The 23,667-nt window shown below is 41.9% G+C and overlaps 1 protein-coding gene across 2 annotated transcripts in view; it reads left to right on the top strand.

The window, feature by feature from the left end:
* The window catches only part of MOCOS (molybdenum cofactor sulfurase), a 406,383-nt gene that overhangs the window by 232,188 nt on the left and 150,528 nt on the right, over positions 1 to 23,667 (top strand). For both annotated transcript variants that reach the window (XM_033930634.1, XM_033930633.1), the window contains exon 5: positions 14,705 to 14,781. In XM_033930634.1, coding sequence (XP_033786525.1) covers positions 14,705 to 14,781 — 77 coding nt within the window. The remainder of the gene's footprint in view (positions 1 to 14,704; positions 14,782 to 23,667) is intronic.

Genomic DNA, 23,667 nt, shown 5'->3' with positions numbered 1-23,667 from the left:
GTGGGAAAGTGTGGGCATCTCTCCCACCACAGGGGGGGTGTTGCCGCCGTTCATGTTTGCTGCTGCTGCAGAGATGGTGTGTTGTGATGCAGCGGAGATCTTTCCTGCTGCATCACAACACAGGGGCAGCGGGAGAATGCAAGCATCTCTCCCACTGTTGTTGTATTTTAATTTTGGGCTTTGTTTTGTTTTTTTACGGCGACGTTAACAGCATTTTTTCTGCTGTCCATCAACCTCTTTTGCATGTGCAATATATTAAGAATGTCTCGTTTAAGGAATGGAAAAGGTCAAAAATGGACGAAAACTGGAAAAAGCACAAACAGCATCAAAGCAGGTGCCATAAGGCAGTACGAGGGGCCAAAAGAGACTACAAGGAAAAAATAGCCAAGGAGGCAAAAAACTTCAAGCTGTTCTTTCGATATATTCATGGGAAACGACCCATGAAGGAAGCGGTGGGGCTGTTGGATGACCATGGAATAAAGGAAGTGCTAAAGGAGGACAAAGCCATCGCCGACAAACTGAACACATGTTTTGCGTTTGCGTTTACTGAAGAGGATACTTGAAGCCGACAGACTATACGTGGGAAACGAAGACAAGAAACTGACAGGGTTGACAGTCAGTCCAGAAGAGGTATGCAGGCAGATTGATAGGCTTAAAAATGATAAATCCCCGGGACTGGATGGCATCCTTCCAAGGGTAATCAAAGAACTGAAAGGGGCTATAGCTGAACTGCTTCAACTAATAGCCAATCTGTCAATCAAATCGGGAAGGATTCCGGAAGACTGGAAGGTGGCGAATGTTACACCGATTTTCAAGAAAGGTTCGAGGGGGTGATCCGGGAAACTACAGACTGGTGAGTCTGACCTCCGGGAAAGATGGTAGAGGCGCTAATAAAGGACCGCATCATTGAGCACCTTGACGGACACAATCTGATGAGGACGAACTTGCTGCACTTCTTCGAGGGGGTAAACAGACGGATAGACAAGGGTGACCCGGTCAACATTGTATATCTGGATTTTCAGAAGGCGTTTGACAAGGTTCCGCATGAACGACTACTTCGGAAAATTGCGAGCCACGGAATTGAAGGTGAAATACACACGTGGATTACAAACTGGCTGGTAGATAGGAAACAGAGAATGGGGGTAAATGGACAATACTCGGACTGGAAAAGCATCACGAGTGCCGCAGGGTTCGGTGCTTGGACCCGTGCTCTTCAACATATTTATGACCCAGCAGTGGCAATTCTTATGTTCATATATTCTTAATTCGGTATCTAAACAGCTGCGTTAGCAGACCATCACTTTTTAATGTGGGTTTTTGAAAATCCTGGCCTAAGTTTGTTGTCCCTAATAATACCTAGGAACAGATTCTATAAATGGCGCTTAAAAATGGGTACCTTTATAGAAACATGCTTAGCACCGATTCCTGCATCATAACTTTAGGCACCAGACTTTTGCCTGCTGAAACCTGGTGCAAATGTTGGCTCCCAAGTTGGGCACAGAATCCTAGTACTCTGTAACAACACATTTAACTTTTCAGACTGCGTCTGACTTACCAATGCCTCTCCCATAGCCATTCTGTCTTCTAGGTATATACTATGGAATTTAGGCACCCGTCATTATAGAATTGCATTTTGGCAGAAATTCACAGAAATTCTAATTGGTGCCAAATAATTTCAAAACTTGGCTGTTAGTACCCAATTATTGATAGATAATGGTGTGTTAAGTAATTACATTGTGCGTGCACCGCAGCCTAAATTTTGGCACTGACATTTGAGCGTCTTATATAGAATCCAGGTGATAGTAACAAACTTAAAGATCTTTGGATAAAAGGAGGATAGGGGAGATATGCTAAAGCTATTTAAATTCCTCTATGGCATAAATACACAGGAGATAAGCCTTTGCCAATAAAGAGGCAGCTCTATAATGTGTGTGTGTGGGGGGGGGTGGGGGGGGGGAAGAATGAAGGTGAAAAGGGAAAGTCTCAGAAGTAACCTAAGGAGATGCTCATGGAAATGGTGACGCATATGTAGAATGGCTTCCAGGTGGAAATTATAAAGACAAGGGTGTATTCTGAAATAGTTAAAGATGAAATGCATGAAGCAGGAATATCCATTTTAAAAAAACCAAATGTACAAAATACAAAGGAGGAACACCAGTCTATAAACAAATCCAGTTTTCAGTTGTGAAACAGCAACACTGATGCTTATCTTGGCTCAAGCTGTCCCAGAACCTTAGGTGTTCTAGAATTATTCCCATAGTGCAGGGGTCTCAAAGTCCCTCCTTGAGGGCCGCAATCCAGTCGGGTTTTCAGGATTTCCTCAATGAATATGCATTGAAAGCAGTGCATGCGCATAGATCTCATGCATATTCATTGGGGAAATCCTGAAAACCCGACTGGATTGCGGCCCTCAAGGAGGGACTTTGAGACCCCTGCCATGGTGGGAATGGAGATTGAGCAGAGTCAGCATGGTCCTGGGACTTCTCCAGTTTGCAGAGATATCCACTATCCAGATAAAGTTATCTGGATAATTTAGGCCAGTAGACAAAATTTTTTTTTTTTTTTTTAATTTAATTTATTTTCTATCTTGTTTTCCCCAAAGAGCTTACAACAGGTTACAGGTTAACGTATATAATATACAGTTAACAGGTTACAATCTGTCACAGTTACAGTTCAAGATTGTTCAATACAAGCTTTATCCTAACGTGACACATATCGAGGATCTAGTACCAATATCCGTTTCTTTGTAATCCATTGGTCGTGACAGGGGAGTTAAATGAAGAGGTATATTTTTATTGCTTTCCTAAAGTTGAGGAATCCATCATGGGGTCTGATCTGAGAGGGCAGCTGATTCAAGCGGCTCAGTATGAAGTGGAAGTAGGAATGTCATTTAGAGATTTGCAGTTCAAGGTCACGACCAAGGGGTGTATTTCATCCTGGGACCAGAGGGACCTGTTCAGTATGTAGCCATTCAGCTTGGCCATCACGTAGCCCAGCGTCATATCATGCAAGGATTTGAATGCTAGCATCAGGCCTTCGAAGACACGTTTGGCTATGGGCAGCCAGTAAACTCATGATAGAGCCTGGGTGACAGGGTCGCAGGCATGGAGGTTTTTTTGTTGTTTTTTTTTTTTTTAGAAATATCCCAACTAAATGCTGATCACATAGCCGAATACTGACGTGTTTTTCTATCAAACAATCAAAATGGAGAGGGAGTTAAAGTACAGACCAAACAGGAAGCACAAGGAACCTTCAGATTCCGAAATACAAACCGTGCCTTTGTAATTAGCAGTCAGTACATATGTGTGCACTTTTCATTCTTATTCTCGCTACACTGCAGATTCTGCTTGTTGAGCACCTCAATATTAGGTGTTGTTTAGCTAATCTTTGTGTATATTGCATCGAATGACCGCTGACGCAGGCGGAGATGCCGAAACATGGACCGTGTTAGGTCCTTCAATAAATTTGCTTTTTTTATTGCTCGGAACTTGAAGTCCCCTTGTGCTTCTTTGTGCTTCCTGCTTCATGTGTGTTTCTATGCAATTAGTGTCCCTTAATTCAAAACTGAACTACTGAAATAGGGCCCATTAAATTTATTCTCCCCCAGCTGGACCATTTAAAATGGCACTGCCTTAGATTTCAGACAGAGATCTTGAAAATGCACTGCAGTCTGTTAGAAAATATATCCTGGAAAGGGTGGCAGAGAGGGAGAAAGAGAAAGGATAATCAATTTCATAGTTTTTGGAATGTATTATGCATTAAGAATATATTATTATCTGTCACACACTGTATGATTTTAGGCCTGTCATATTGTTTCAATTATTTTTGTCTTCTGTGGAAATTTTATCTAGATATTTCTGTGATAAAACACGTTATCTTTAATCTTCCTGTAAATGCCTCGCTTTGCTTCCCTTCACATCTCCATTCTGTGATCGAGAAGCATTTCTTGCCACAGTATGGCAAATATGTTTCACTTCAAGTTTCTAGCTGCTTCTTCTTTTTTTAAAATTCTTTATTGATTTTCCAAACTTCAATAGTGCAAAATACAGATATATAACATATAATAAGTCAATAAAAGCACATTCAATTTACAGATATACATAACCAACCATTTTCTCCCCACCCACCCACCCACCCATTGATTATTCAATAAAACACAGAAACATAGACTTTCCCAATAAACTTACCCATTTCAAATTAATAATACCTTCCCATCCTCCCACCCTAAGTGTAAATATTCAAAGGTCAAATTAGGACAGAAATATCCCCCCCCCCCCCCAATCCTTCCCTGGATGTGTACAAAAATAAATAAACAAAATATACAAACAAAAACTGACTCACAATCAAAGACCTACTATAGTGAAGTAATAAAAGATGTCAACGGGCCCCAAACCAATTTAAATAAATTACTGTGCCCCAAACTATCGGCATTCATTTTTTCATTTTTTCATTTTTTAAATTGAGATTTATTAATGTATCGGATCCAAACAAGTATATAGGATATGGGAATCTACACAAAAATATAGAAATATTATTTCTTAATACAACTTAAATCAGTCATAGAAAATCAGAAATCCCATCAAGCCCACATCATTGAGGAGAAAGAATTACATTACATAACAACATAAAATTTAGTAATCAATAAGGGATAACACCCTTAATTTTATAGAGGCATTTAAGTATTTAAACTCCTATTTTCATTGAAATTATCATAACCAAGAAAGGAAAATTCTACCCCAACTTACAAAAAGGGGGTTCAAGAAAATATGCTAATTGAATAGGATCAAAAAATACGTAATACTTATCATGAAAAGTTACCAAACACACGGAAATTTCAGAAAAAATGTGGCACCGGATTCTACTACCTTAGATTTCAAAGCTAAAAAAGCTTTTCGTCTAAGTTGGGTTACTCTTGCCACATCTGGAAATATTTGGATTCTAGCTCCACAAAACATTGCCTGTTTATTTTTAAAATATAGTTTCATTATCAGTACCTTATCACTCTCATTTGTACATGAAATTAAGAGGGTAGACCTGGTTTGTATTGTATCTTGTGAGTATTCAAGAAATTCCGTCAAATTCATACCAATAGAAGCCAATTGGTCTAGTCCTTGTTCCGCTGTAATTTTTTTGTTCTTAGGTATATAATAGAGTGTTGAAATAGGAACTGATTCAGAGTTAGTCAACCCCAAAACCTCTCTGAGATACTTACAAAAAAGAATCTCAGGAGAGATCAAACATGTTTCAGGAAAATTAATCAGTCGCAAGTTTCTTGCCCTTATAGTATTTTCCATTATTTCTAGTTTAACATGTATAGAATGTGAATCCTTTATTGCCTACATGGAAGATGCTTGTAGGTTAGAAACTTGCTTCTCTATCTCATTCATTTTTTCATATCTATAGCTGGAGCACAGATTTGCCCACCAGAAAGGGAAATTTAGATGATCACAATTCTTCCAATTTCAGGTTACCATCTGCATGGCTATCCCGGTCATGATAAGGAAAAGCCGGCATTTATATCGATCCATAGGGGGATTAACATGTAATAATGTTCCACATATGACCTCATACGTCAGTGGAACTGATGTTTCCAATATGTTATTAATCTTACCCCATATTGACCTCCACCAGCTGCTTCTTTTTGATGCAGTCAATATTGTGGCCTCATTCCACTTCCTATTTGGAAACTTTTCTTGATACAAAGAACTGGAGCAAAAAGTATCTCTTATTTTCAAGTATACTAATACAGCAAGTTCCTTGGATATTCCCAGATACTCTATAGGGGGATGCTCGCATATCTAATTTCTTGGTTTGGGACTGGAGCCAGTCCCAAAAAATGGACGGTCATAGATGACTGTTCCATATACGCTGCACTCTTCACACAGGCACTCAAAAAGAGAGCCATATATGGATCTCAATGACGGCGAAAGTGAATCCAGGAAAGGGGAAGGATGTTGAACACTCAGCGATGGATTATTCCAACGTGGATTCGACACTGGCAGTGTTTTGGCAATCCTGCCTTTGTCAAGAGTCTATAATAGCTGTTCTGTCTTATAAATGCTTGTGTGGACACAAACAGAAAACGTGTGAATCAAACGTGGCTACAGCAAGCTTGCGACTCGGAAGTGTGCCGTAGCCACGTTTGATTCACACGTTTTCTGTTTGTGTCCACACAAGCATTTATAAGAAGACAGAACACTGCTCCTTGTGACCCTGGGCAAGTCACTTAATCCCCCCATTGCCCCGGGTACATTAGAGAGATTGTGAGCCCTCCAGGACAGACAGGGAAAAAAGCTTGAGTACCTGAATAAATTAATGGGAGAACAGTATAGAAAATTGAATAAATAAATAAATACTCTTGAAAGAGGCAGAAGCAATGCTCACTTAATCCTACCTCAGTACTGCCATCTTTGAAAATGGCAATGCCTGACCCTGCACAGTGCATCTCGGGATACACCATGCGTGAATTGGCCTACAGAATAAGGGAATTTTCCCCTTATAAGTTAATGTTGAACAGAGACTAAGAAATAAACAAAAGCTCCCTTATGTGGCCAACTGACCCAACCCAGTGCATCTCAAGATGCACCTCACAGGGTCAAACACTACCATTTTCAATCTTAGTTCATCCTCCACTCTCTGCTACAGTTAGAAGAGGCCCCCCTGAAGCCTACCTCAATTCTTTGTTGTCCAGTGGCAGCAGGAAGGAACCCCACTTGCCTTAGGCACTACTGTAAGACTACTGCTAGAGGTTACAATGGGGCCGTAATTGTGATAAGGGTGTGAGACGGGTATCAGAGCTTGTTGGTGGGTAGGAAGAGTGATCAGAGCTTGCCTGGGTGAGTGGAAGGGAGGGAGGGAATGATACTATACTCTACAAGCCAGGACCCGGAAGTTATGTAGGTGCTGACCAGTGTTCAGTGCCAGCACCACTGGAATTAACTGGGCCAAGCTAGGCCTGCTTTTAATGCAATCCTACCTGCCAGTTAGCTATGCAGACACTGGCAATGAATATTGCCAGTACCTGCATAAATCCCAGCTCCTCCTCCTGCACCACACCTCAGCTGCCCACTTCCAACATGGCGGATGAGTGCAAATATGCACAAGTGATTTAAGTTACTTTCTATATCAGCCCTATAGTAAATGACAGTACAGGAAGACCAGCACTGCCCATCCAATGCCTAGAAAGCTGGCCAGGGTGTACCTGCAGCTCCATTCAAGTTATCTCCCTTAGTCTTTAGGGCTTCTACGGACACCCTGTGCAGATTTACTATGAGTGGACATTCTCTATACCTTTATTACATCTTTAGATATAGGGAACCTCTGGGTTTATTCCATACGCTTTTGAATTCTGTCACTGATCTCTATCTCACCACTTCTCGTGTCAGAGCATCCCAGGCATCCACCACCTATCAAATATTTCCTCCAGCTACCCTATATTCCCTGAGGAGGGAAGTTATCAATCTGGGCTACGAATAAGATGTTATTTTATTGTTAACCCCAGTTATTAGGAACTAAGGGCTCCTTTTACGAAGCCGCGTTAGCGGCTTTATCATACGCAACTTTTTAGCGTGCGCTAACTCCTGCGCTAGCCGAAAAACTACCACCAGAAAATTAGCATGTGCTATTACGCGCATTAAACCACTAACAATTCATCCTAATAATAGTCCATATTGATAACTACACTCCTTAATGCATATATTATAATAATTATGATGGTAACCTAGACTTCCTTATCTAGCTTTTCTCTGCTGATTTCCCATATTTATAAAATTTCTGTAAATCAGTTAGATTTTAACCTTAAATTTCTTGTATATCGAATAAAAATGAAATGTGAAGTAACTACAAAGATGCTTTATCTTGAGAAAATAACTTTGAATGCTGTATAAAAAACGGTTGTGAAGCAAATTTATTAAATCCACCTCTTGTGTTCATAAAGTCCTTGTAAACAGACATCTGTGTGGGCGTGCAGTTACTGACACCTGCTAAAAGTGAATAGCAATGTATTCTCTTCACTAATACGAACGTCTTGGAGAAATGTCATGCACCCTTCAGATTCAGACCCTCCTAAGTAAAACAGGGCTGCATCCATTTTCAAAACAGTGTGACAAGACAGTGGCCAAAATCAGAGACATGCAAAGTATGCAAAGAAGAGACATTATCAGGAGAAAACAAGGTGATGATAACCTCTGTATATATCATCGGTGAGACTTCATTTGGGGGCTTATTTACTAAACAAAATTAGAGATCCTTATACTAAAGTGCCATAGGTTTTGCAGTAACTGCAAAGCCTTTCTGTTTTATGGCAGAGAGGCCCTGCCCAGTGCATCGCAGCATCATTTTGGAGGTGACAATCCAGAGGCAGGAGCAAGAGGGCATCAACCTTGCCTCATTTAAGTTATGGCTTGGGGGGAGGGAGGACTTAGACTAAGGGTCAGGGTCCCCATTAAATACCAGGGACTTCTTTTTTTTTTTTTTCATTCTTGTTGGGTGGGCAGGAGGAGGGGTGCTATTAGACACCTGGACAGGTTTTTTTTTTTTTTTTTTTTAAGGAAGAAAGGAGAGAGGGGTTGGTCCTGTTTTGAGGGCTTACTGGACTGTAATTTCCCAGGATACCCCTGGAACCCTTTCTAAAAATTGGTGTAACATTGGCCACCCTCCAATCGTCAGGCACTACATCCCTCCAGTGGTCAGCTGCTCAATCAGAGCATCTTGTATCCTGGATGTGAATGAAACCAGTCTAAATAAAAACATCCTTCTTTTTCAACTTGGATAGTTCTTCACATTCCATTATCACTGAAAGAGGTCCTAATTTTGGGCCCTCCCTAGTCCCACCCAAAACAAACCTTCAACACCTCCATGCTCTTCGGAAGAATTGCTGTGTGAAATGTTCAAATTCTGCCTTTCATAAATCACAGTTTGGATGTTATAAGAACATAAGAATTGCCGCTGCTGGGTCAGACCAGTGGTCCATCGTGCCCAGCAGTCTGCTTCCATGGTGGATCTTAGGTCGAAGACCAGTGCCCTAACTGAAACCAGCCCTACCTGCGTACATTCCGGTTCAGCAGGAACTTGTCTAACTTTGTCTTGAATCTCTGGAGGGTGTTTTCCCCTATAACAGCCTCCGGAAGAGCGTTCCAGTTTTCCACCGCTCTCTGGGTGAAGAACTTCCTTACGTTTGTATGGAATCTATCCCTTTTTAACTTTAGAATATGCCCTTTTGTTCTCCCTACCTTGGAGAGGGTGAACAACCTGTCTTTTTCTACTAAGTCTATTCCCTTCAGTATCTTGAATGTTTCGATCATGTCCCCTCTCAGTCTCCTCTTTTCAAGGGAGAAGAGGCCCAGTTTTTCTAATCTCTTGCTGTACAGCAACTCCTCCAGCCCCTTAACCATTTTAGTCGTTCTTCTCTGGACCTTTTTGAGTAGCACCGTGTCCTCCTTCATGTACGGCGACCAGTGCTGGATGCAATATTCCAGGTGAGGGCGTACCGTGGCCCGGTATAGCGGCATGATAACCTTTTCCGATCTGTTCATGATCCCTTTCTTAATCATTCCTAGCATTCTGTTCGCCCTTTTCGCCGCCGCCGCACATTGCGCAAAAAGCTTCATCAACTTGTCAAACAGTACTCCCAAGTCTCTTTCCTGGGGGGGGAGTCTCTCCAAGTACCGCCCCGGACATCCTGTATTCGTGTATAAGATTTTTGTTACCGACATGCATCACCTTACACTTATCCACATTGAACCTCATTTGCCATGTTGTGGCCCATTTCTCGAGCGTGTTTATGTCACGTTGCAGATCTTCGCAATCCTCCTGCATCTTCACTACTCTGAATAACTTAGTATCATCTGCAAATTTAATCACCTCACCAGATGAATGGTTTATATGGCCATTTTGAGACATCCATCTTCAAAAATGAACACTTTAACAATTTACCTGTCCAAGCTAAAGGCTCCACCACAAAAGATATGACCAAGCATTAGGTACAGATTGATGTGAGAGATAAAGATATTGGTAAAAGAGCTATACAACAAAACTGTAGCTAGCAAATTGTGCTAATTTCATGAAAAGTGTGTCTGTGATTTCAGCTTATGGCAATGTTCTCAGGAACATCATTTTACAAGTGTTTCTGTTCACAGTAACTGTAGAAGGTGTCTGGGGACTGCTAATATCTGAAATCAGCCTGTGCAATTCAGATTAATTTCAGAACTAAAATGACAAATCAGTTGTTTGATATAAACAAAGTAATGTCTGTCATAATGCTCCGATAGATTGCCAGTGTGAAAACTCTCATATTCAAACACAGTGAGAAGCTAACCTAACCCCCTGTGGCACAGTGGTGTCTGAAAAATAAATGCAAATTGTTTCACTCTGTTTTGTTCATTAAAATTCATAGTCACTCTGCAACTAGGAAAGTGTATTAATATCATTGCATTGGGAATCAGCCATCATTCCAGGGAATGTGCAGTTTCACTCTAGCTAAAGCAAAAGTGAGCAGCTATTAAAACGGGGTTTGTGTCTTTTGCAAAACCTCTTTATTAACGTCCTGCTACAATCTATATCCCTGGAAAACAAAGTTTTTCCTTCTTCAACATTTTCGGGTGGTTTAAAAAAAAAAATAATAATAATAATAATTTATGTTCTGCAAATCCTACAATTCCATGTGGATTGCAAATTATTCAGGCACTCAAGCATTATCCCCTAACTGTCCCGGTGGGTACTCACTCTATCTAATGTACCCGGGGGGCAATGAGGATTAAGTGACTTGCTCAGTGTCACAAGGTGCAGTGTGGGATTTGAACCCACAACTGCAGGGTGCCAAGGCTTAGTTTTAACCACTGCATCACACACTCCCACAGATTTTTGGCTGCTGATCATGAAAATCACATTTACAATTATGCATTACGTACCCTTTTTTTTTTTTTTTTTACAAAATAGTACATTTTTACAATTTCTTGTTATACTTTCAGGCTAATGCAATTGATTCTTAGCCTAATTCTTAATATAGGCCTATTGCTCACTTAGTGTGCTGGACTTAGTGTGGGCATGTCCAGGTTTACATTCAGGGCAGATTGCATGACGTCCATGGAAATGATGCAATCTGGACATGCTTGTACATGGGCTTCATTGATGCTGCCTGAAAAGGCTATATATAAGCAGTTCAAAACCATGAAGTGCAACATGTCATTGAAAATTAGGGTTACCAGATTTTATGTATGTAAAATCTGGACCTATAGATCCACCCAGTTCCACTCATCCCCACCCTGTTACACCTACACCATGCCCTAGCCCCGCCCCCCTCAGCCTGCTCATCTTGGTCAGGAGGGCATGTGAGGGCGTGTGAGGATGTACTGCGATGATGTCACGTGTACATGCAAGTGACGTCATCGCATTACGGATGCCCCTCCCGACACGATCTGCTTTTCAAAACCTGGACAAAGTGCTGGGTTTTGAAAAGCCATCGAGACGCCCGGATAGAGGACATGTCCGGGTAAACTCTACTGAAGATGCACGTTCTACATTCACACTCAGAATTTTTCCCCTCAAAATCTTGGTGCAGTCAGCGACGAACATGGCAACAAGGTTTTACCAGGACGTTGCCACTACGGAAAAAAAAAAGACATCAGGGCAACTGGAATCCATCAGTGCTGACCGACTATTGTTGGACGCTGCAATGAAATGCACCAGAAACTCAGTACAAACGAAAATCAGCAGGAAAACACCTCTGGCCACGACAAACTATCACAGCGTATCAGAAAATTTGTACATTAAAACATGTTATAGTCGATTAAAGATACCATCGTGTTTCTCAATATTCCTATTTGATACAGTCAATATGTTTATTTTGAAGGGGTCTATCTTAATCACCAGTTTGTTTTAAGGAAGCAAAACATTTGGAAACAATTGTCCTGTGTATTTAGAGCCAGATTCTATAAATGGTGCCTGGGTTAGGTGTTGCTAGGTACCCTAATTGACGCCTAACCTAAATTATTTTTTAATTTGTTAAATGGTGTGGTAATTGGCCAAGCCATTAAAATCTGATTTTAAAAACAATTTTTTTAATTGTTAATTAAGGTAGTGTGCCGATACCAATGTGGCATCTAGTCTACATAAGAACATAAGAATTGCCGCTGCTGGGTCAGACCAGCGGTCCATCGTGCCCAGCGGTCCACTCATGCGGTGGCCCTCTGGTCAAAGACCAGCGCCCTAACTGAAACTAGCCCTATCTGCGTACGTTCTGGTTCAGCAGGAGCTTGTCTAACTTTGTCTTGAATCCCTGGAGGGTGTTTTCCCCTATGACAGACTTCGGAAGAGCGTTCCAGCTTTCTACCACTCTTTGGGTGAAGAAGAACTTCCTTTGTACAAAATCTATCCCCTTTCAATTTTAGGGAGTGCCCTCTAGTTCCCCCTACCTTGGAGAGGCTGAACAACCTGTCCTTATCTACTAAGTCTATTCCCTTCAGTACCTTGAATGTTTCGATCATGTCTCCTCTCAATCTCCTCTGTTCGAGGGAGAAGAGGCCCAGTTTCTCTAATCTTTCGCTGTACAGTAACTCCTCCAGCCCCTTAACCATCTTAGTTGCTCTTTTCTGGACCCTTTCGAGTAGTACCATGTCCTTCTTCATGTACGGCGACCAGTGCTGGGCACAGTACTCCAGGTGAGGGCGCACCATGGCCTGGTATAGCGGCATGATAACCTTCTCTGATGCCTAATGATGCCTACCTGAAAAGTAGGCATGGTTAGGGGCGGCGAATAGGCATGGTAAACTTGAGTGTTGCTAGGCATACGAGAGAGGCCAGGTAAAACCTAAATATATCAGCACCTTCATCTAGGACGCCTAAGCACACCTCGGTGCCGCTAAGTGTGATTCTATAAGTGGCGCCCAGTGGATGATTAACAACCGTGCAGACTGGCACCTAAAAGTTAGACGCGGTTAAGCGCCATTTATAGAATCTTGCCCTTACTGCTTAGTATAGCATTAAGTTACACTGGTAATTACGAGGAATTCAAATTACTCTTCAAGCAAACACTAATACTGTCAGGTCGATGTTTAGTAAGCCACTGAGCAGTGAGAGTGCTATATAAATCTTTCCAGATACTATAGATGAAGATATGAATAAAGTCTGAATATCCAGACATATACAATGTGAAGATATATGGGCAGGTAAGATTATATGATGGCACTGAACACTGATCTAACCAGATAAGAGATATTTAAATAGATTTGAATTTAGGGGGCAAGCTATCAACATGAGTGTGAAACCATCAGCTCAGTGTGTGGCGGCAACTGGGAAAGCAAACAGAATGTTAGGAATTATCAGGAAAGGAATGGAAAACAAAGATGAGAATGTTATAATGCTCCATGTTGCGGCCACACCTTGAACACTGTGTGCGTTTTTGGTCACCACATCTCAAAAAAGATTAGCAGAATTAGAAAAGGTACAGAGATGGGAGAAGAAAACGATAAAAGGGATGGGATAACTTCCTTATGAGGAAAGGATAAAGTGGCTAGGGCTCTTCAGGCTGGAGAAGCGATGGCTCAGGGGAGATATGATAGAGGTCTGTAAAATGCTGAGTGGAGTGGAATGGGTGGATGTGAGTTATTTGCTTACTCTTCCTAAAAATACAAGGTTTAGGGGACATCCTGGGTGTCTACTCTATTGCAGATTTTGGTATCATCCGCAAAGAGGCAAATCTTACCCAACAGCCCTGCAGCAATATCGTTTATAAAAATGTTAACAGACACATTAGCTGGACATATCAGTCTACCCAGCACTGGCTTTCCTTCTCAATTACTGGTGTTACCATCTAATCACCATTAATCATGTATGGTTCCATGCCTTCCATACAGGATTCCTTTGTTTTTATCCCACACAGTTTTGATTTCTGTTAACAAATATAGTATTACCATATTTTTTAATTCTGATGCCAAACATTCTGTTGCCATTGAATATCTGCAGACAGGCCTGATTAAAACATTTGTCCAGATAATGTGTCTGTTATCAGGATAAATGGCTTTGAATATTGCTCATGTACATTTCTGGACAATGGCCTCATGGTCTTTGGATTTTCCAGTGGAAGAGAGTTTAAAAATATTAAGTATCAAACTGTAGAAAGCAATGATGAATGACTTGAATAGCCTGTCTTCAGAGATTGTCCCAGTACTTGCAGTGAAATCAAGACATGCTTGGATCAAATATGGAAGGCAGTGATAGGAAGGAACAGGGTTGAGAGGTGGAATAAACCTGCTAGCTATGGCAAATCCTGGTTAGAATCAGCAAGCCAAGACTCTCTAGAAACCAACCAGGTCAGTGCTGGCCCATGTCCAGTCCTCGAGATCTACTGGCAGGCCAGGTTTTCAGGATATCCACAATGAAAATAAATGAGAGAGATCTGCAAAACAAGAAGGCATTGCAGGCAAATCTTTCTCATGCATATTCATTGTGGCTATCTTGAAAACCTGGCCTGCCAGTAGATTTCAAGGACCGGACTTGGGCAGCCCTGGTGTAAGCAGTCAAGCTTGTAGAGCTGGCAGCTTGGATTTATCCATAGCAATGTAGACCAGAAAAACGGAGCAGATATTGATCTTTTTCTGCCATCATCTACTATGTTTACTACAAAACACAAAATATTTATGGCATATGATAAAATAATACAGTCAAACTGTCATCTGTAGTTAACCCCATTTCTTTTTTTATTTTATAGGTTTGAAGATGGCACGTGTTCTTTTCTTGACATCATAGCACTAAAACATGGTTTTGATATTATGGAGAAGCTTACAGGTAGCCATTTACTGGGTGACACAATCTGCTTTATTTATGCTGTGTGTGTAAGTTATAAAACCTTCACGGTCCTATCTTGAGGTTTCCTAATTTTCCCCTCTTTTATGAACACATAGTGAGGGTTTTAGCGCCAGCAGCAGCGGTAACTGCTCTGTCGATCATAGGAATTCTATGAGGGTCAGAGCAGTTATCACCGTTGCCGGCGCTAAAACCCGTGCTATGCGTTCGTAAAAGAGGGGGTCTATTAGGGCTGTACCAAACATTCATATTTGATTGAATTCAGCTTCAAATAGCGTCCCAAATATATTCATATTCAGCTGATTTATCCCCCCATTTAGTTTGCACAGCTCAGGGTTTTAATCAAGCCACATGACCAAGAAGTGCAAGCTAAAATGCTGAGCCACTCATAGGATTAGAATGGACAACTCAGCATTTAACTTGTGCCGCTCAGCAGCGTAGCTTGGTAAAGGGGGAGGGGGATTAGTGATTTAAATTTGATCATGAATAATCCAGGGCTATATACAAGGGGGTGCTGAAAAGTTCTCAGCCCAACCAAGAAGAGAATAATGTGGATGTGGTTCAATCAATGATCTGAAACAGTGTCAAAATATAGAATTTTGTTTCTGCAAATTGGCACTTAACAAAATAAGATAACACTCTCTTCAGATACAGTGGCAAAATAATGCTCAGAATTTAGGAAGTTGGTTGGACCGAGAACTTTTCAGCACCCCCTCATACTACTGAAATAAACACTTGATCTCTGATTTTATATTGCTTCTTTTATTTATTTATGTTAAGTATTTATATACCACTTATAGCCTAATTAGTAAAGGTGTTACCATACATGAGTTAAATATATGTACTGTATATCTTACCTATTTAAACCATCTATGTATGTATACTATTGTTATAGTTTCTGTGTATCATATATCTTTCTTTGTATTATTTGTGAATTCACCCTTTCTTGTTCCAAGTGGGTAGTAGCCTGCTGTTTCCTAATTGTTTCTTTATTTGCTAGAGTATTCTGTGAAGAGTATTGTTTTTATTCCTTTCTTGAACTTTTTGGTGTCCTTAATTCCCTCGGAAGAGAGTTCCACCACATTGTGGCCATCACTGAGAACATTCTTTTCATGTTGCTTTTGTATTTGATGTCTCTGAAGGAGGGTGTTTCCAGAAGGTATTTTAGACTTGAGCGTAGGGCGCAAGTTGGTTTATGGTTATCTATTCTGTTTGTATGGTATTGCGGTTCTGAAAGATGAATGATTTTGTGTGTCAGCAACATGATCTTGACTTTCACCCTGATTTCAATAGGGAGCCAGTATAACTCTTTCAATGGCGGGTTGGCACTCATCTGCTTTGATTTTTCCCAGCAGAAATCTAGCTGCAGCATTTTGTACTATTTAGATCTGCCTGATCATGTACTTTGGGTTGCCCAGCAGAATTGCATTGCAGTAGTCAAAGATTGAGAGTACCAAGGATATTACTATGTTGGACATCGCTTGATGGGTTAGGTAGGGTTTTAGTCCTCTGACCCGGTAGAATGTACCATAAGTATTTTTCATGATGTGTTGGATGTGTATTGTCATGTCTAGGTTTGGGACTACCAAGTTATATATCAAGCTCAATATATATCTCAAACTCCTCACCTCTAATGTATAATCCCTAGCTCCTCAGAAGTACCACCTGGGCTCATAAGCTTTCACAGCCCTTAGCTTTATGTACTACCTCCTCACTGGAGCCGTTATCAATTTTTACTCACAAACTTTATTTTTAAATTTTTATTTAACAACCCTTCTAGCATATTTCAAGGGTACTTAGCTTTTAATTGTGGTCTTCTTTTGAGGGAAATAGGAGCCAACATGTTTCACCCACACAAGGTTTTTTCAAGGCTTATCATCCCTTAGCAAGCTTTACACTGACATATATGATATGATAAGCCTTGAAAAAAACCTTCTGTGGGTGAAACATGTTGGCTCCTATTTCCCTCAAAAGAAGACCACAATTAAAAGCTAAGAGGGGCATAATCAAAAAAAATGTCTAAGTCCCCTTTTGGCCTAAGGTCTTAAACATTGAAAGTAGAAGCAGGGAAAATGTCCATTATCAAAAAAACGTCCATAAGGAGGTTTTTTTTAATAATGGCCTGCCTCTATGTTCAGCTGTTTAAACGCCCAGACCACCACTACTTCTAAACTTACACCATATAATCAACCTACAAAAAGCCTAAGTCCCAAACGCCCAACAAGGGCTTTTAGGCGAAGTAGGAGCCAGTCCTTCGCCTAAAAGCTGGATTCTGTAACCGGTGTCTGTCAAAAACACCACTGGTTACAGAATCCCCCTCCCTACAATGATCCGGGCAGGAGGGAGCCCAAGCCCTCCTGGCTCGCGGCACTCCGAACCCCTGACTATGTTAGGGGCAAGAGGGAGCCCAAGCCCTCTTGCCCTGGCAGCACCCCGAACCCCCGATTACGTTCGGGGCAAGAGGGAGCCCAGGCAACACGATTATTATGGGATACTTCCAGCGTTCCCGCTAAGCTGCGCTGGGGTGCGCTGGCGCTCAAAATATTACCTCGCAGCGCACAAGTTTCTCGTCACAGCGCACACAGTGTAGAGCACAGTTCTTCAACCGCCGGTCCGCAAACAAAATCTTGCCGGTCCGCGAAGGATTCGGTCCCCGCCGCAACGAAAGGCCGGCGTCAGCTGACTTGCAACTTCCTGTTGTAGTCGCTGTGCCGGGACTCCTGCCTTCGCCGGGACTCCTGCCTTCCACCGCGTTTGCCTCCTGCCTTGTCTCCGCACCTCCAGACCAGCAGCGGCAGCTGTGTATGCTTTTAACTTCGGCACAGAGCTGCCCCTAATCAATAGTTTAGCGCGGTTTCATAAGGCAGCCTCGGGGCCTTTGCTAGGCCGGCCCACATCGCATCATCGAAGCGGGCCGGCTATCAAAGGCCCCGAGGCTGCCTCATGAAACCGCGCTAAACTATTGATTAGGGGCAGCTCTGTGCCGAAGTTAAAAGCATACAGAGCTGCCGCTGCTGGTCTGAACTCTTGGGCCGCTGAAGGAGGGCAAAAAGCAGCTGTCCTGGAGGTTTCCCTTCCTCTCGCCTTTACAGGTTCCTTTTTTCCACCTTTTTTTTTTTCCTTCAAACGGCAACGGGCCCCAGCATCGACATCAATCAAGTAAGTTCCACTGTCAATCAAGCGGTTCTGCTCGGCCAAAGCTTCCCCTGTGACATGAGCCACCCTCAGGGGAAAGAAAGTGACCCACAAAGGTGAGGGGAAGGGGGGCAGATGATGGAAGTTGGGGGGGGGGGAGAGAGAGAGAGAGAGAGAAGGGGCAGATGATGGAATGGAGGAGATGAGAGAGAGAGAGAAGGGGACAGATGATGGAAGTGAGAAGAAGGGAGAGAGAGCAGAAGGCAGATGGATGTCAGTTGAGAAGGGAGAGCAGATGCTGAATGGAAGTGGGGAAAGAACACATACTGGATGGAAGGAGGAGATAAATAAAGGGGGAAGAAAATAGTAAGATAATGGAGGGGTGAGGGAAAGGGGTGACAAGCTGTGTGTAGACACAGTGAAAAGAGGGAAATGGGACTAAATAGTAAGAAAGAATTTAATTTAGATGGAGGCAGAAAATAGAGAAGGAAGACCAGAGAAGAAAAGGGAAGAGAGAGCAGAGAATGATCAGATCTGAGTGGAGGAAATGAGAAGAGAGATATGCTAAAAACCACAGGGGGGAGGGAAGGATAGAGATGCCAGACCATGAGGGGAACAGAAGGAAGATGATGGATGCTAGACCAAATTGGGGGGTGGGGGGGGGCAGGAGGAGAGATGGCAGGGAAAGACAGACAGTGAATGGAAGGGGCAGATGCTGGACTGAAGAGACAGAGAAGGTTATCATGCTGCTGTACCGGGCCATGGTACGCCCTCACCTGGAGTACTGCGTCCAGCACTGGTACTTTAAGAAGGACACGGTACTACTCGAAAGGATCCAGAGAAGAGCAACTAAAATGGTTAAGGGGCTGGAGGAGTTGCCGTACAGCGAAAGATTAGAGAAACTGGGCCTCTTCTCCCTTGAGCAGAGGAGATTGAGAGGGGACATGATAGAAACATTCAAGGTACTGAAGGGAATAGACTTAGTAGCTAAGGCAGGGAGAACGAGAGGGCACTCTCTAAAGTTGAAAGGGGATAGATTCCATACAAACGTAAGGAAGTTCTGTGGTAGAAAGCAACATATTTATTTGGCTCATAACTTGCTGGCGCCCGATATTTTTAGCTCACAGTGAAAAAAGTTTGCTCACAACACCCGCCCGCTTAGAGGGAACACTGGCCCCTGATTAGACTGGAGTCTTGGAAGCTCAAAATGTGCCAGAGAGACCGGATTCCTGGAGACAATACAGGATTGCTTCATGGATCAACTTGTTAGAGAACCGATGAGAGGGAATGCCACTCTGGATCTAATCCTAAATGGGCTAAGAGGACTTGCGAAGGAAGTGGAAGTAGTGGGACCGTTGGGAAACAGCGATCACAATATGATCAAGTTCAAAGTTGAAGTAGGAATACCCAAGGGAAAGAGAACCATAGCAACAACTTTTAACTTCAAGAAAGGAAACTACAAAGCAATCAGAGTAATGGTAAGGAAGAAACTTAGGATTACCTCCAAGAAATGGCAGACTGTAGAGCAAGCCTGGTCTTTATTCAAGGACACGGTGATCGATGCGCAAAATCTACATATACCAAGATTCAGAAAAGGGTGCAAAAAGAATCGAACAAAAGACCCAGCATGGATAACCAAAGAAGTGAAGAAAGCGATAGGGGATAAGAAGAATTCTTTCAAGAAATGGAAAATGGGCAAAACTGAAGAGAACTGGAAAGAACACAGGAAGTATCGAAAAAATGTCACCTCGTGGTTAGAAAAGCAAAAAGAGAATATGAAGAGAGGCTAGCCAGGGAAGCACAAAATTTCAAAGCCTCAAAGACGTACACAGGCAGATAGAAAAATTAAAAACTGACAAATCACCGGGCCCAGACAGAATCCACCCTAGGGTACTGAAAGAACTAAAGGAGGAAATAGCGGAACTACTACAGCAAGTTTGCAATCTATCCCTGAAAACAGGCATGATCCCGGAGGATTTGAAGATAGCAAATGTTACGCCCATCTTTAAAAAAGGATCGAAAGGTGACCTGGTGAGCTACAGAATGGTAAGTTTGACTTCGGTTCCGGGGAAAATGGCGGAAGCACTGATAAAAGACAGCATCAATGAGCATTTTGAAAGAAATAAACTTCTAACCGCAAGCCAACATGGCTTCTGCAAGGGGAGATCGTGCCTAACGAACTTACTGCACTTCTTTGAAGGAATTAACAAATGGATGGACAAAGGGGACCCCATAGACATCGTATATTTAGATTTTCAAAAAGCCTTTGACAAGGTACCCCATGAACGCCTACTTTGGAAACTGAAGAACCATGGGGTGGAAGGAGACGTACACAGATGGATCAGAAATTGGTTGGCGGGGAGGAAGCAGAGGGTAGGAGTGAAAGGCCACTACTCGGACTGGAGGAGGGTCACGAGTGGTGTTCCAAAGGGGTCAGTACTCGGACTGCTGCTATTCAATATATTTATAAATGATATAGAAACAGGGACGAAGTGCGAAATAAAAAAATTTGCAGACGACACCAAACTATTTAGTGCTGCTCGGACTAAAGAGGACTGCAAAGAATTACAAAGGGACCTGAACAAGCTAGGGGAATGGGCGACGAGATGGCAGATGAAGTTCAATGTAGAGAAATGTAAAGTATTGCATGTGGGAAGAAGAAACCCGAGGTACAGCTATATGATGGAAGGGATGCTATTGACTGAGAGTACCCAAGAACTGGATTTGGAGGTAATAGTGGACGGGACAATGAAGCCGTTGGCACAGTGCGCAGTGGCTGCTAAGGGAGCAATTAGAATGCTGAGTATAATCAAGAAGGGTATTACAACCAGAACAAAAGAAGTTATCCTGCCATTGTATCAGGCGATGGTGCGTCTGCATCTGGAGTACTGCGTCCAATACTGGTCGCTGTACCTTAAAAAGGATATGGCGATACTCAAGAGGGTTCAGAGGAGAGCACCACGTTTGATAACGGGTATGGAAAACCTTTCATACACTGAGAGACTGGAGAAACTGGGGCTCTTTTCTCTGGAGAAGAGGAGAATTAGAGGGGATATGATAGAGACTTACAAGATCATGAAGGGCATAGAGAAAGTGGAGAGGGACAGATTCTTCAAACTTTCGAAAACTACAAGAATGAGAGGGCATTCGGAAAAGCTGAAAGGGGACAGATTCAAAACCAATGCTAGGAAGTTTTTCTTCACCCAGCGGGTGGTGGACACCTGGAATGGGCTTCCAGAGGGCGTGATAGGACAGAGTACGGTATTAGGGTTTAAGAAGAATTGGTTTAAGAAGAAAAGGGGATAGAAGGGGATAGATAGAGGACTACTACACAGGTCCTGGACCTGTTCGTCTGCCGTGTTAACAGACTGCTGGGCACGATGGATCTCTGGTCTGACCCAGCAGAGGCACTTCTTATGTTCTTATGTATTCAAATCCCGTTTCTTCAGTAGGATGACCAGTTGGATATCGTCTGTATGAATTTCCCCAGCAGTTGGCGAAAGATGTTGAACAGCATGGGTGACATGCTTGTGGTAATCCTATGTTTGCTTCCTTCCAGTTGCTTGTAGTTCCCTGCCATTCTATTTTCATTACTCTTTTGGATATAAAGGATTCTATCCTGCCATGTCTTTTTTTTTGAGGCCTAATTCTCCATATATCAATTTTAGCAGTGTGTGTTAGAGTAGGTCAAAGGCTGCTGAGAGGTCAAGGAATCCCAGCAGCATGTCTTCTGCTTTAGCATAGTGTTTGAGGATAGAGTCCTGTACTGCTACTAATACTGTTTCCATGCAGGTGTCTCCTGAACCCTGATTGAGCCTGGTCTAGCTTTGATGAGTTTTTTGACTACTGTAAACCCCTCCCCCCCTCCAAAATACAGGCTAATCCTACACAAGACCAAATATGAGAGGGCAAGCCCTCTACTTACGGAACTACACTGGCTGCCAGTCAAAGGCAGGATCCAATTCAAAATCGCATGCATGGCACACAAGGTCATATATGGAGACAAATAAGCTGGACTCACTTCTGCCATCCAAGTCACACAGTCCTTCAGCAACTCTAGGACAATCCAGTGCTGGAAACTACCACTCCCTACAGCCCGCCAGGTTCAAAGGAAAGCTCTCTTCACCGACCACCTATGAGTTCCAAGGCCCCAGAATCTGGAACAGCCTCCTGGGCAACCTGTACCAAACACATGCATACTTCTTTTTTTAATTTATTTATAAGATTTTCAATTTTACAAGTATAAAATAATACTTGATACAGATCAAGTAAATACAATTAAGCAAACAAAGCAACCACTATATAGGAGAACAAGAAAAGAAATTAGCCACAGTGGAAATTATCAAACTACTGCAAGAGAAACGGCAATAGATACACCTTCCTACAGCCGATGGCAAGTCATATATCATTAGGCACAGTTACCAACCCTTCTTTCGACTCAACAAATTCTAAGAGTTGTTTAGGCTAAAAAAAAAAAAAAAAAAAGAAAATTCTTATTCTGATAAGAAATATATCATTTTGCAGGATATGTAACAAGAAATGTTGCCCCCAGAGCCAGAACCCATGGCCTCAAGGTCAGGAATTCTTTCTTAAGTCTCTGGGTTTTTTGAGACAAATCTGGAAAAATTCTAACATATATATATATTGAACTAAATTCACTTTGTGTGTGTAAATTCAGGATGAACAGACTATATTATATGTACAGTAAGTCTATTTGTAACCCATTGTTGACTATGTATTACCTATGTTAACCTTGTAGCCTGTTCTGAACTTGTTGGGGAGGACGGAATATAAAATGAATTAAATATATAAATATACTATAATTGTTCTTATATAAATGGATCTAATTTCTTATATTGTACTCCACCTTGATGATATTTGGCAGGAAATAAGACTGGAATGGAATTGAGCTGCAAAAAATATTTCCATACTTCATGGTTTGGTTCAGGGCAAAAATCCTAAATATTATAATGTATATTAGAAGTTGAGAGAAATATTGAGTGCTTTGTTGTGGTTTAAAAATATGCTTTGCTAATGGAAGTGGACTTTAGTACTTACCTCATTATTATTCAAACACAAAGCAGCAGTAATGGTAATCTATATAAGCTCTGTTTAAAGACTCGAAGGAAATGCTTTTTTCATTAGCAGACTCCTGAAGCCAATATACATAAGAGTAGTTAAATAGTTTTGGATGGCTCATTATGAATCCAAGAAATGTCTTAAAGCAACTGGAAAAACCCCTCATGCCTCCATGGTATTTCATATGTAAAATGAAAATGCTGAGGTATTTTGTAAAAGAATACCAAATTTCATTGTATGACATTTAGAGGGAAATTCATCAACAGGCACTAAGCAATTTAGCGTATGCTAAATGCTGACACCTATCATATTCCTATGGGTGTTTTAGCATTTATCACATACTAAATTGCACAGCGTCTGTTGATGAATCCCTCCCACCCTCCCTTCATGATTTATGTACTGCATATCATAAAGCATCTGTACAATAAAACATATATCATCCAGTACATCTTCACATATATCCAATCAAAAACATCACAAAATAAAACAAAACTAACTTAAATGAAATCTTTTTGTTGGTGAATCGCTGCCTTGCTAGATTTGCATGCCATTTCCCTCATTTGCATGCGTGGATCAGAACGGGTGCGGCCAGAAGGTTAGTAAATCGGGTCAGGGTCGTAAAGGGGCCGCAAACCGATCAGTACACGATCGGTT

The sequence above is a fragment of the Geotrypetes seraphini genome, chromosome 2, assembly GCF_902459505.1.
Source record: "Geotrypetes seraphini chromosome 2, aGeoSer1.1, whole genome shotgun sequence".
In the NCBI taxonomy this organism is placed as follows: Eukaryota; Metazoa; Chordata; class Amphibia; order Gymnophiona; family Dermophiidae; genus Geotrypetes; species Geotrypetes seraphini.
The sequence above is the reverse complement of the archived record's forward strand: the minus strand, read 5'-3'. Positions and strand labels throughout refer to the sequence as shown.